Source organism: Mesoplodon densirostris, chromosome 7 (assembly GCF_025265405.1).
Source record: "Mesoplodon densirostris isolate mMesDen1 chromosome 7, mMesDen1 primary haplotype, whole genome shotgun sequence".
NCBI classification, from domain to species: domain Eukaryota; kingdom Metazoa; phylum Chordata; class Mammalia; order Artiodactyla; family Ziphiidae; genus Mesoplodon; species Mesoplodon densirostris.
Genome location: NC_082667.1, coordinates 101,486,419 through 101,499,923, shown reverse-complemented (window position 1 = coordinate 101,499,923; position 13,505 = coordinate 101,486,419). Strand labels below are relative to the sequence as shown.

At 33.2% G+C, this 13,505-nt stretch overlaps 1 protein-coding gene across 1 annotated transcript in view; it reads right to left on the bottom strand.

Moving 5' to 3' along the window:
* Positions 1-681: 681 nt before the first annotated feature.
* The window catches only part of CUL5 (cullin 5), a 99,826-nt gene continuing 87,002 nt past the window's right edge, over positions 682-13,505 (bottom strand). The window contains exons 14-19 of the mRNA XM_060104282.1: positions 11,162-11,285; positions 10,681-10,856; positions 9,954-10,115; positions 9,079-9,197; positions 8,332-8,455; positions 682-4,242 (exon numbers count right to left, since the gene is read on the bottom strand). Coding sequence (XP_059960265.1) covers positions 4,048-4,242; positions 8,332-8,455; positions 9,079-9,197; positions 9,954-10,115; positions 10,681-10,856; positions 11,162-11,285 — 900 coding nt within the window. The 3' untranslated portion in view covers positions 682-4,047. The remainder of the gene's footprint in view (positions 4,243-8,331; positions 8,456-9,078; positions 9,198-9,953; positions 10,116-10,680; positions 10,857-11,161; positions 11,286-13,505) is intronic.

Below are 13,505 nucleotides of genomic sequence, written 5' to 3'. Positions count from 1 at the left end.
GCCATGTGAGGACACAGTGAGAAGTCAGCAGTCTGCAACTTGAAAGAGGTTCCTCACCAGAACCAACCATGCTAGCACTCTGATCTCAGGCTCCGAGCCTGCAGAACTATGCGAAATAAATTTCTGTTGGTTTGTAAGTCATGCAGTCTATGGTACTTTGTTACAACCACCAAGACTAAGACACAGTCCATCTTTGTAACCTTATTACAACTATCTCTAGCTCTGAAATTAAATATTCACTAACTTCCAAAAATATACAAAACATGAAATAATTTGTTTTATATTTTTTACTTTTCTGATATAAAATTTAAATTTTGGTTATGACATGACCTATCTAAACGGATGAATGAATGCATTAATCACTTCCAGGTTTGAAAATTTTGACCTCTTCCAGGCATGATAGCCCTATGCCATCATCAATGGAAAAGCTACATTCCTGTTAGCTTTCATTTTGAACTAGATTTTGAAATTTAAAAGAAATAAGTGGGTTACTTTTCATATTTCTGATTCCTAAGGCTGGCTAAGATTTACTATTTCACAATTAAATATATAAATATACCTATTATAAAAATTTTAACTAAACTCTTAGAAACTATTTTACAGTAGAACATCAACATTTTCTTGATAGGTGAAAGCTTTTATATTACATTTTTATTTTGCAAGAAAATAAATTATACAACTTAAAAAATAAAATCCAAAAATTAAGCAGTTCATCAAAATATTTCAGCCTACTGCATACAGAAACTGCTACCATTTAAAATTGTACAGCATTATCATCTCAGTATGTAGTGGCACACATTCAAAATTGTATATACGAGGATAGATTACAACTTAGGAACTCAAATTTGTTCAACACTCCAGACAACATATATAGTGTAGATGACAGGAAAGCTCTCATTGTAATGTTTATTTCACAAACATGACATTGGAAGAGTTTGTAAGATAGCATCCCAGTCATTTACATGAAAATAGAAAAAACAAGCTTGAGTTTAAGATAGCAAATCTTTCTGGAAAACTAGCAAAACTTTCACCCAAATTGAATTTTTAAAATTTGCCCTTTGAGCAGGGCCAATGACATCCTACTGCAAATAATACAAAATACTTTTAAACTACTCCAGTCATAGTTTGTATTAAATTTAATAAAAGGTAAAAATAAGAAAGCTAACATTTCATTTTTGGAAATTTTAACATTTATGCACAAAATAAGAGAAAGAGACTTAAATAAAGTTTGCCAGAATGCAGGGACCCCTCCAATAAATGTAAAAATTGGAAGACTTCAGAATTTATTTCAAGATACTCATTAAATCATTAGAACAGTAATACTCTAAATATTTAACTCATTGTAAGCATTAAAGTTGTTCTGTATTTTCACTTTGTATGTTTTGTTTCATATCTACTTACTCTGGCAATGAGATGGCAATAAAGGTTAACATTTTCAAGATGGCTCCACCTTTACATTAGAAAATGAATGTTCAAATCTTAACCTCTGAAGTGTCCTATTGCCATACTGCTCATGAAAAAAATATATGCATATATATGTATATATTTTTCCCCTTAACTATGTCAGAGTTCATCCCTGCTCAGATAGCACTAATTTTAAGTGCACATTAGAGAAAAGGGACTTAGTAATAAAGGATACTAACTGTGATTCTGTATCTTGAGCAAATTGCTGGTAGTTTCTTTTCCAGATCCTTTTTTTAATTAGCAAATCTGTTGTCAAAATATATTTAAAGAAAATTCAACAATGGTATAGGCACCTTGTCAACTAAATGGTTTTTATAAACACCAAAAAGTAGTCAGATAAACTTTTGTATACATAATGAACAAAATGATGAAAACTGTAAGTCTACAGTATTTGTTGCTGTTCTATTCCCCAAAGTACAATTAGGACATAATTATCAATTTAAAAATTTATAAAATTTAATAGAAAACTCTGCTATGGATTTAGAGTTACCCACTTTTGCATTAAATTTGCCTTTATAAATCAAAACATCGTGGCTCTCATTCTTAAATGACTAAAAAAGGATTAGAAATTCCAAAAAAAAGTTCTGAGAACTATTCTGGTTTAAAACAACAACAAATCTTAAACTTTAAGAAATGGCCTGTAATTTTTCTTTCCATTGCTTCCTCCTTTGGCGCTCCTGTATCGGATAAGCAAATATGCCAATACCAAACTACTTGTTAAACATAAGGACCACAATTATTACCAAATTATCAGTTTTTAAAAATTTTGAAGTTATCCATTGTTAACAGTCATCTAATTAGAGTAAACAGTGAGCGCTAATTTAGTTTAATCTTCACAATATACTTGGTCTAATAACTGACATATGCTACCTTAGAGCTCAAATGTAAGATTTTAAATTAGAAACAAAATTCCAATTTCTTATGAGTTTCAGAATAGGCCTTTGACTATAGCCAGCAAAACCTTAAATGTTTTAAATTTGCTGTCCTTTCTTTCAGTAGGCAGCTCACAAAGTCTCTTGGGATTGGGGACAGATTCCATGAAATGCTCTTGAAAGCACTCTGTAATAATACTGTATGCCTTTCAACACTCTGGCACTCCATTTCCTACTATCATCAAAATAATTTAAAATATTACTTAACATCAAATAAAATATATAATAATTCGCAAGAAAATTTGAAATGTGCACCACAATGAATAAAATCCATGTTGAGCCATTCTTTCCCAATGGGGAGTACGTTTTTCTCTTTTAAGTTGTTCATGTCCTCAAGTCCTAAAATCTCCATTACTCTGGGTATTCAGTTGCCAGCAACTAGTAAGTTGCTATTTTGGATTGACTAAAAGGAACAAGATAAGTGTTGCCTTCTGAACATTTTTTAAATGTTTATTTTTAAAATATATAAATATATATGTACATATATTTGGCAAGTTTACTGCTCATATTAAGATTGCAACAATTTTGCTTATGCTTTTCAGGTCTATGTTGTGGTTTTTCTCTTCCTCCTAGGTGACTGATACTTAATTATTACTTTTTAAAACAGAATGTCTTCCTTTCCAGAAACCTGAGGTTATAAATCCCTAATCATGAGACTTTAAAATTTCAAAATATTTCTATGCTACAGATTAAGAGGTCAGTTACATAACTGTATTATATTAAAGCAGGAGATTTCTGTCTTGTTTTTAATAAATTTGAATATGGCATAATAAATATTAAGTATATAAATATTAAGTTCTTGGTAAACACTTAATATGCTTGTTTTGCTGTTTTGACTCTGCAATCGACCAACCTATCTCCATACATTTTTTTAAACAATTAAAATAATAATTAATATGAGCTTCACTTTTTCAAAACAAGCTCTCTTAGCCATGTAAGATTTTAAAAACTCCTCATCATTTAACAATAAACAACTAAGACAGTAGTCTCCTGCTTAAAGAAAGCCAACATTTTTTAGTTGGAAAAATTTAATACCATTTTTAAGTCACCACTAAAATCCAGTTGCTATACTGAAGCAGTGTTTGAACATATAATTTGATACTATTATAAACTTATCTTTTCACCTATATCTGCCCTGTCCCAATGTTGTGTAGACCAGCTCACTCTTTTGATCAAAAGAAACCAAGAGTGCTATTTCTAGTTTTAATTGCATTTTTTAAAACAAAACGTAACAGCATTTTTCAGCACACAAACATCTGAAGATCCTTCCTTGTGCAAGTACATTTTTGTAAGAGAGGAAAAAAAGAAAAAGAAAAAAAAAAAGCAACAAGAACCCCACTTTCACCCTTCCCAACTGTATTTCTTCCGGTGGGTATAAATCAGATTTTTAAAAGTTCATAATGGGCTCTTCATGAATGCAAGTTTCTCCACAAAACGGCATGCTGTTAAAACAGAGTGTGCAACATGAAGGGAATGCCACCATGCTAACTAATGTGATTGGCAAAATATAGTTGTTTTGTTAGGTAAGGCAGAGATTTTAATATTTATGTAATCAAAGTCCAAATAAACCTTCCTCTAGCACAAACTGCAAGAACTTTCTGCCCAAGCACTCCAAAATTTTGGTTCTTAATACTGTCCATGATATTCAAAATTATGCCATATATATGAAAGTGTTGATATCAGATTCATCTCTTCTGATGTATTTGTGCTCTATTAGCCATTCTATTTGCTCTTTTATCATTTTCTTTTGTGGCAAGAACATGTTTTTCAAAATTTCTACTAATTCAGTCTGCAGCTGAGCATTACTAATTTTCTTTCTCATCTTCATTATTTGTATGATAGCTTCCTAAAAGAAAAAATAAAATATTAAATTATTTTAAGTAAAACAAAACAAAAGATGACTTTTAATGTATTTTATCCTCTATCCAATACCTATCCAAATGATTAGCAATCACTAGATTAATCTTGAGACCAGTTTTTTTCACTCTGAAAAATAAAATCTGCATATTATGGAGATTTTAAAAAATGAGGAAAAACAAAATTACCCATAACTTCTCTGATGAAAAGAAAATCACACCTAAGGTTTTGGTGTATTTCCTTTCATTCCCTCGTATCCACACTATGTACATTTAAAAAGCTTATTTTACCTGTGAACACAATATGTATATAACCTGATATTGTGTTAAGAATCAACTATCAACTAAGATACAACAAACCTCTTACACATACTTTTCCCCTTGTATTCACAGTTACTTCTTTGTATAGCAGTAGAGGCCAGTTGCTGTTTCAAAAATTAATAATTACTATTCTTTATAAATTTATCAGATTAATAAACTGTACTTGTTATAAGTATCTTCAGTTTGTGTTGACTCAATTAAATGGTTTAACTTCCTGTAGGAGTAAGCACTTTTCATCTAAATCAATTTTATCAATAGCTTCCTTGATGATTTCTTCAATTACTATTATTCTTTTAATAAGGAAAATTAGAAAATTACTACAGTTTCTCTTTTGCCTTTTCCAGTACAAGGTGTCTGCTTAGTCAAAAGGCATTCATCTGCCTTAATGGAGGTTAGAATTCATTATAAAAGAAATGTGAAAACAAAAAAAGGAATCAATATTTGTTTTTTAACATTGAAAATGGAGTTTGGCTACAAGGCAATAGGCTTGGGAGTCAGGCACTACTCAGTGTGAGAAAAGTATACCTTCAACTTCCCCTGTACAGATATGAGGATTCCTACACTGCCACTAGGAGGTCAGGTGAATTACTCCCAATGTCAGTATGTCCAGATCCAGACTCTTGATCACAGGGGTTTATGTTAAGGGTCCAGAGAGAAAGAAAGAAGATGGAAAAAGTCTGTCCCGCTACAGGTGCTTGTACATTACAGAAACCAGTAAGTAGGAGAGGAACAACTGTAAATATTCCAATTTCTCCTGTTCTAGCTTTGGTAGAGGTGAAGATGGCTGTGTTAGAGATGTTAAGAGAAAAACAGAGGGGTTCTTGCCCTGGTCCCATTTAATAGGTTGGAGGTCACTTGAAAAGTGGAATGATATGATGGAAGTAATTTGCACTCCTGAATTTCTCTCAGTTCCCATATGATGCAGATAAGAGTTTAGAGCCAATGGACCTGCCACAGGGCCTTCAGTGTCAGGAGAGGGTGATCCTGTAACAGCAGATGATAACAGTGTGCCATGTAGGCCAAGGGCCACAAAGAAGATGTAGCAGAGGCTCAGAGGGCTCAAGAGCTCAGTAAGAGCAGAGGACAGGCAGCCAGAACAGGAAAGAGGCCACGTGGTCCTTACCAACTAGAAAAAGAATAAACCATAGTTCATCTGCTACAGACATCAGCAATAGATAGCAATAGAAAGTCAAATTCCCATAGGTGACAGATAAAGCACTCTAGAGCTGACAGATAAAGCACTCTAGAGCTGACAAGACCAAAAACCCAGAACACTGTTACAACTGTACAGATAGGACAATCCCTTCACTGTCACTATGAAGTCAAGTGAATTTCTCTCAACCTCAATACATGCAGATGCCATCTGTGAAAACAGCAAAGAACAGGGATGGGTGGAGTAGAATCAGGGAGAAATAAGGAAGTCTGAGCATTACCTAAAGGGATAGCTTGGATTAGCAGATTGAGCATAATTATGAATCAGTTTTAGGCAAAACAAAAAAACTTCATTTTCTTTGCACATCTTATAGTATGACTATACCTGCCCATTCCACTTCATATCTCAACCCTAATCCATCTGTATTTATCCTGGTGTAGCCATAAACTAAGACTATACCATGCTTTTTCCTCCCAGAAGTAAAATTTTCCAAAATCTCTTATTGAATAATACATTCTCTTTTCATGGGCCATGGAAATCATTTCCTTTATTGCAAAGTTCATCTACACTTATATAGGAAGTTTAATTCTGAGCTATTTTCTTCTATTAATCTGTATGTTATGCTATTTTATTTTTGTAGATATTTTAATATTTGGCAAGGCAAGTTCCACCACCATTAACTCCTTATTTTTTTAAGGTTCTCAATTACTCTCATCTATTTGTTCTTTCTTATAAAACTGAGAATCAATTTTTAAAATTCCAAAAATATTCTTAGTTGAATTTTTGTATGAAATTCAGTAGACTTGTTACTAGTATGGGAAGTTATTCAGCCTTATCATTAAAAAATATGCTATGTCGGACTTCCCTGGTGGCACAGTGGTTAAGAATCCATGTGCCAATGCAGGGGACACAGGTTTGATCCCTGGTCCGGGAAGATCCCACATGCCATGGAGCAACTAAGCCTGTGCACCAAAACTACTGAGCCTGCGCTCTAGAGCCTGTGAGCCACAATTACTGAGCCCACGCGCCACAACTATTAAAGCCCGTGCGCTCTACGACCCACGTGCCGCAACTACTGAGCCCGCGTGCTGCAGCTACCGAAGCCCGTGCGCCTAAAGCCTGTGCTCCACAACAAGAGAAGCCACCACAATGAGAAGCCCGCACCCTGCAACAAAGAGTAGCCCCTGCTCACCGCAACTAGAGAAAGCCCACACGCAGCAACAAAGACCCAAAGCAGCCAAAAAAAAACAAAAAACAAAAAACAAACGAATGTTATTTCATGTTAACAAGAAGCCAGAGGGCTTCCCTGGTGGCGCAGTGGTTGAGAGTCCACCTGCCGACGCAGGGGACACGGGTTCGTGCCCCGGTCCAGGAAGATCCCACATGCCACAGAGCGGCTGGGCCTGTGAGCCATGGCCGCTGAGCCTGCGTGTCCGGAGCCTGTGCTCCGCAATGGGAGAGGCCACAGCAGTGAGAGGCCCGCGTACTGCAAAAAAAAAAAAAAAAAAAAAAAAAAGAAGCCAGATACAAAGAGTACACTGTCTGATTCCATGTATATGAAGACCAAGAACAGGCAAAACAAAGCAATGGTGATAGGAATCAGGTGGGTTGAAGGGGGAGATTGGTTGAATGGAGACATGGGGAAATTACTGGAGTGATAGAAATGTTCTGTATTTTAATTGAGGTGATGGTCACACAGGTATACACATTTAGCAAAACACATTGAAAACTATGAAATATGTATTCTATTGCATGTAAGTTATACCTCAATTAAAAAATTTAGTAAGAAAAAAAGGAACATGATCCTTCTGTTTATTCAAATCTCCTTTTGAATCTCTCAGGCGAAGGCCCCTCTCTTCATACAGGTCCAACACACTGTTTTTTAAAGAAATGCCTGTGAATTCTATGGTTTCTTCTTTTATTTTCTTAAATTTATTTATTTGTTTATTGCTAAATAGAAAAGCATTTGATTTTTATTTATCTTTTCTCTGTTCCTTTATCATATTATATGATCTACAAGAAGTGAAAAATTTTAATCTTTTCTTCTTTTTTGTTTCATGCTTGATTGCACTGGCCAATAGTTTCAAACAATATTAAATGAAAACAGTAAAAGTGGGACAACTTGGTTTTAATAAGACTATTTCTAAAGTTAAAACAGTCATACATTAGTTTGCAATAGGTATTCTTTATCATGTTCAGAAGGTATAATCCTAGTTTTAAAATACGTTTTTTAAAGTGTCCCTAATTTCCCATTACAATGGAATTAGAAGTGTTAAAATTAAATTTTAAATACTCAATCCTAGAATTGTACTTGTTGCTGATATACATTTATTCTCTTTGGCATGCAGTATAGAAGCATAACCTAAAACCAAGGTTTTTACCCAACCAATAGAACCTACCAGAGACCACCAAGTCATATAGACATCTCTTTGAGCAACTAAGAGAATGTTACTAATACAATTTTTAAATTACAGTAAATTGAAAATTAGCTCTTCTGTACAAAAAGTGTGAGTACCTACATTCCTTTAATTTTAAAAAAAGATTTGAAGATTAAAAAACAACAACGTTTTTCAAAATTTAGACATTCTGTCTTAACATTACAAACCTGGGTTCTCAGTATTCTTAGTTGAACTATTCCTTCATTCTCTTCTTCCCTCATCCTTTCTGTAGTGAGCTGCAAGCGGCCAATCAAGTTGATTTTACCCCTTTTCTGAACTTTTGCATTTTTTCTATAAAAAACATTAAATCAAATATTTTACAGTGAAAGGCTTTTTAAACATCATGTTATAGCAACAATGTCTAAGAGAAAATATTTAGAAATAGTCTAAAAATTAATATCTAACACTGTTTAAGGGAAAAGTAACAAATAACCAACATGTAGCTTTATTAAAATGAACCCTATGATTACCCTCAAACATGATAAAAGCTCTGTTAATAAGTGTGACTATGCTCCCTGTAATAACAAAGTTAATATAATTTATATTGCCATGAAAGTGATTAGATCATTGAAGATATGTGGGTTGTAATTCAACATTATCTTCTAATTGGATCTAAAGGAAACAGTACTCCGTGTGGATAAAGCTGCTTTAGAGTGCAAAAGGATGTTTACTTTAAAGATGAAAAGCAATATAGTATGTCAGACACCAAAATGTATAATGAAAAATATGTAAAGAAATAATAAACATCTCTAGTTCATTAATATGTTTAATAAACAACTAAATGGCATAAATCTAAAGTGATGACTGCATACAGATGTTTTAAATATCATGTAAAGAAAATTATTTTGCTAAAAATAAAACATTAAAATTCAAACAAGGTATTTTTATTTTAGATCAATCAACATAAACCTTACATTAAACTGAACTCCTGGTTCACTGAGAAGAGGGTACCTTCTGTAAAGTCTTTGGGTGAGTTGACTTGAGGTTCATACAATAATACTTGCCGTTTGAGCTTTGGGAAAGCTACTAAAGACTATGAAGAATAAAGAGAAAACAATTAGCTTCTATAAACACTATGGAATACCAAGATCAATTCTACAACATGACCAATATAGGTGAGAAAAAATTATGAGCACAAATTCATAATTCAAAATTTTATTTGGTACTTCCATGAATATAACAATGTAAATGCATAATGAGGAAAGAGAATGAGGAGAAAAGAGTTGGTTATGAGGAAGCAATAAATGCTCTCTTTACAATAAGATAACAAAAAAACACAACAACAACAAACTAGAGGGATTGGTCATATATGACCACAGCAAACATCATTGCCGGTTATAAACCAGCTGTTTCTCTCTAGGTAATAATTTATTTTGGAACTTTTAACAGGCATATGGAGTAGGGGGTAAAATGTAGTTTTGAACAGGAGGCTAATAAGTACATTTTACAGGGCCTCAAAAGGACCAAAGTCTTCTTATTCTTAGAATTTTGGTTATCATAAAACTCTTTGAACACATTTTCAATATGAAATCTTTGGTCATGCTCTTCACAGGCAAAATTTAAACATCAACTCAATCTCTTTCTTTCTCTCTCTCTTGCCATTCTCTGTCTTAGTAACTTGCTTATTTTCAATTTTTTTTCCATAAATACCTCACTAGTGTATTTTTCTTGCTTAAAAGTCATTTGAGTGTTATGAATTCATAAATTTATTATAACACAAGCCAACACATGTTTCCTGCTATGTGAGAGGATGCAATGTTAAAAACAAAAAACATAAAAACAAACCAACCCATAAAGTCCTTCTAAGCTCAGCATCAGGGAGTTCAGTTGCAAGTTTTAGATTTTCAAAGCTGATTTTCTCTCTGGGTCTTTGGTTCCACGCAAACAATACAGCCAGCTGAAATGTTGTTACCTCCAAATCATATTGACCTACTTCATTCTTAAACGTTATCTATAATAGATAAAATAGTTAAAAAATAACAATCTCTTCATGATGATTACCATCTATCTACTATAATATCTCTTATATGAGATTATATACAAAAAGACTGCGAGTTGTCTTTCAATATCCATTCTTCCTTTCTTACATGGTAATAAAAATTTTAGCAGACTTTAATGACTGACCAGAATAAAGGCTCACCTCCCAGCTTTCCTGAGCAAAAATGTGGCCATGTGACTAAGGTCTGGCCAATGAGATTTGAGTGGAAATAATGGGGGAAACTTCTAGAAGTTGCCGTTCAAGGAAGCTATACCCTCACATCTTTCCCTTCCTGTTGGGCTGGAAGACAGACATAGGGAGAGGATCATACTGGATTGTGCAGGCAAGGGAATACCTTAAGGATGGTGTTGTAACCAGAAGTCTATGTCCCTAACAACTTCATGGAACAGATCTACTATATCTGCTCAAACTTTCACTTGTGAGAGAAGGAAAGATCTATCTTGTTTAAACAAATCTTATTTGGAGTCCTGCTACTTTCAGCCAAACCAACATCTGAACTAACACACCATCTACTTACAATTCCATTTGACATGAGATGATGCCAATGTAATTTTCTACCACTATGGTTTTTTTTGTAGAATTCTTCTACTTCGGGTATCAAATCCTCCAGTTCAGTAGGAAGTGAGACAAAGACTTTTTCAGAGCTTCTTGACCAGGCACCAGCATTCAGAATTTTTATATTAACTGAATCAGCTATAGGAAAGTATATCAGAAAATATAAAGCAAATAATCTTGACAATGGGTAAAATTCAAAATACATACTCAGAGGATAAGCTTTGGTGAAAAATAAGACTCTAAAGATTTTGTTAAAAGTGTCTTTCTGTTTCAAAATAAGAATTAGTAAATCTAAATTCTGCTTTGTAGGATATTTTCAAGGAATGTGGACTTTGAAACATCTTTGTCTCTATTACTGCTTAGTTTTATTTTTAATTTACAAGAAAACAAAGATATTCTTTTGTAAAATGTTTAAAAAAATGTATGTAATTATAAAATAATACCTGGTAAAGCCAATTTATTATTTTTGTGCATTTCCTTAAAAGCTTGGTTCAAATCTTCAGATACTTTAATGTCCTGAAACATTCTAGCAAGCTTGTTTACATAATCTGCTGGCATACCAACTTCCTATGAAAACCAAAGACAGAAGAAGTAATAAATAATAAATAATATGATATACTATTAGGAAAAATTTTAATGGAAAACTAAGTTTTAGATGCTTTAATATAAAATTCTTCTTCTCTCTTATATTTATAGAATGTTTATAATCTAATACCTATTAAATTTGATTCTTAGAACCTAAGCAGAATATACAGGCAATCCTGGCTTTCTGTGCATGATTCCAATATGCATGAATTTCAGTTACCACAGTACAGTTAAAAGAACACCAGTACCCCAACAACACTGTTCAACTTTCAATTACCATTATATATTAAACGTGAGTTATGCATAAAGCACAAATTTCACTTCTAGCTCCTCTATCTACAAATCACTAACAAATAACAGAGCAAATCATATCAGTGACCAATCACAATATTTCTTTCAAAATCTGTTAGTCATCTGTTTATTCAGTTCACCCACAGACAGCAAAGCATGTAGCTTTGTTGCATCCATGTCTTCCACTGATAAATCCACATGACATTTTACAAAAACAGATAATTGAAAGAGGTAATTGGTCAAGAAAGATGATAAAAGTACACCAAAAAAAAAAAAAAGCAGAAGAAAAGGAAAGGAAAGAAAAGGAAGGGAGGGAGGGAGGCACGAAGGAAGGAAGGAAGGAAGGAAGGAATGTTGGAAATGAAAATAAAATAGAACATAATGTTGGAAATGAAAATAAAATAGAACATAAATGGAGTTTCTGAAGAAACAGCTAACTGTGGTTGTAATGTTTGTTGATAACGTCAATGCTGAAGAGTCTAAACATGCAGGTACAAGGAACTTAATGAAGGCAAATTATCGACATAAATGAGAAAAGTGGTAGTGACAAAAAAATTAAGAAGAACTGATGCCAGCAAAAACTTTCACGACTTTGAAAGACCAAGAGACAAAAGTTTGGAAGCTGATTCAAACTTACAGAGTATGAGAACTCTTCAAAGTATACAAAAGGTGCTCACTAAGTAACTTGTAAGTTACATGACAAGAAGTCAAGTACTAGTCAAACTACTCTTCATTTTAGTAACAGTGTTATTGAGATATAAATCACGTACCTCAAAATTTGCCCTTTTAAAGTGTACAATTAATCAGGTTTCAGTATATTTACAGAGTTATGCAACCATCACCACTATCTAACTTTAGAACATTTTCATCATCCCCAAAAGAAACTCCATACTCACTAGCAGTCACTCCCCATGTTCCCCCACTCCTCCATTCCTGAAAACCATTAATTTATTTTTTGTCTCTACAGATTTGGCTACTGTGGACACTTTGTATTAGGGAATCATATAGTATGTGGTCTAACTGGCTTCTTTGCTTATTAGCATAATATTTTCAAAGTACATCTATATTGTTGCATACATCAGCACTTCATTTATTACCAAAAATATTCCATTATATGAATAAACCATATTTTATCTATTTATCAGCTGACCTTCTGGGTTATTTTCACTATTCAGCTATTATGAATAATGCTGCTGTGAACATTCAGGTACAATTTTTTGTGTGCTCATTATGTTTTCACTTCTCTTGAGTGGAATTACCTAGGAGTAGAATTGCCGGGTCAACTCTATGTTTAACTTTTTGAGGAACCGTCAGTTTTCCAAAGTGGCTGCACCATTTTATATTCCTACCAGCAATGCATGAGGGTTCCAATTTCTCCTCTTCCTCACCAACATATGTTATTGTCTGAATTTTCAGCCATCCCAGTGGTTTTAATTTGCATTTCCCTAATAACTAATGATGTTGAGCATCTTTGCATACACTTACTGGACATTTATATATCTTTTGTGAAGAAATGTCTATTCTAATTCTTTGCCCATTTTTAACTGAGTTGTCTTTATTGTTGAGTTGTAAGAGTTCTTTATATATTCTAGATACAATATCAGACATGTGAATTGCAATAGCAGTTTTCTCAAAGAAATACAACCCTTTAAATCTGAAAGTTTGTTTTAAATTACAGTGTACTAAATACATATTAATTTTACTAGTTTTTTCTTTCTCCTATATACTTAAGATAATAAGAGGTTTTTAATATTTTGACAAAAACTTAAGTCACAAAGCAGTAATTTTTCCCAGTGATTTTTAATATTAAGAGCACCTGAACAGTAATTTTTACTATCCCACACTACCAGGCAAAACAGGCCTATCTGCAAATCTTTAATTTGAAATACACATATAAATGAAAAAAATATA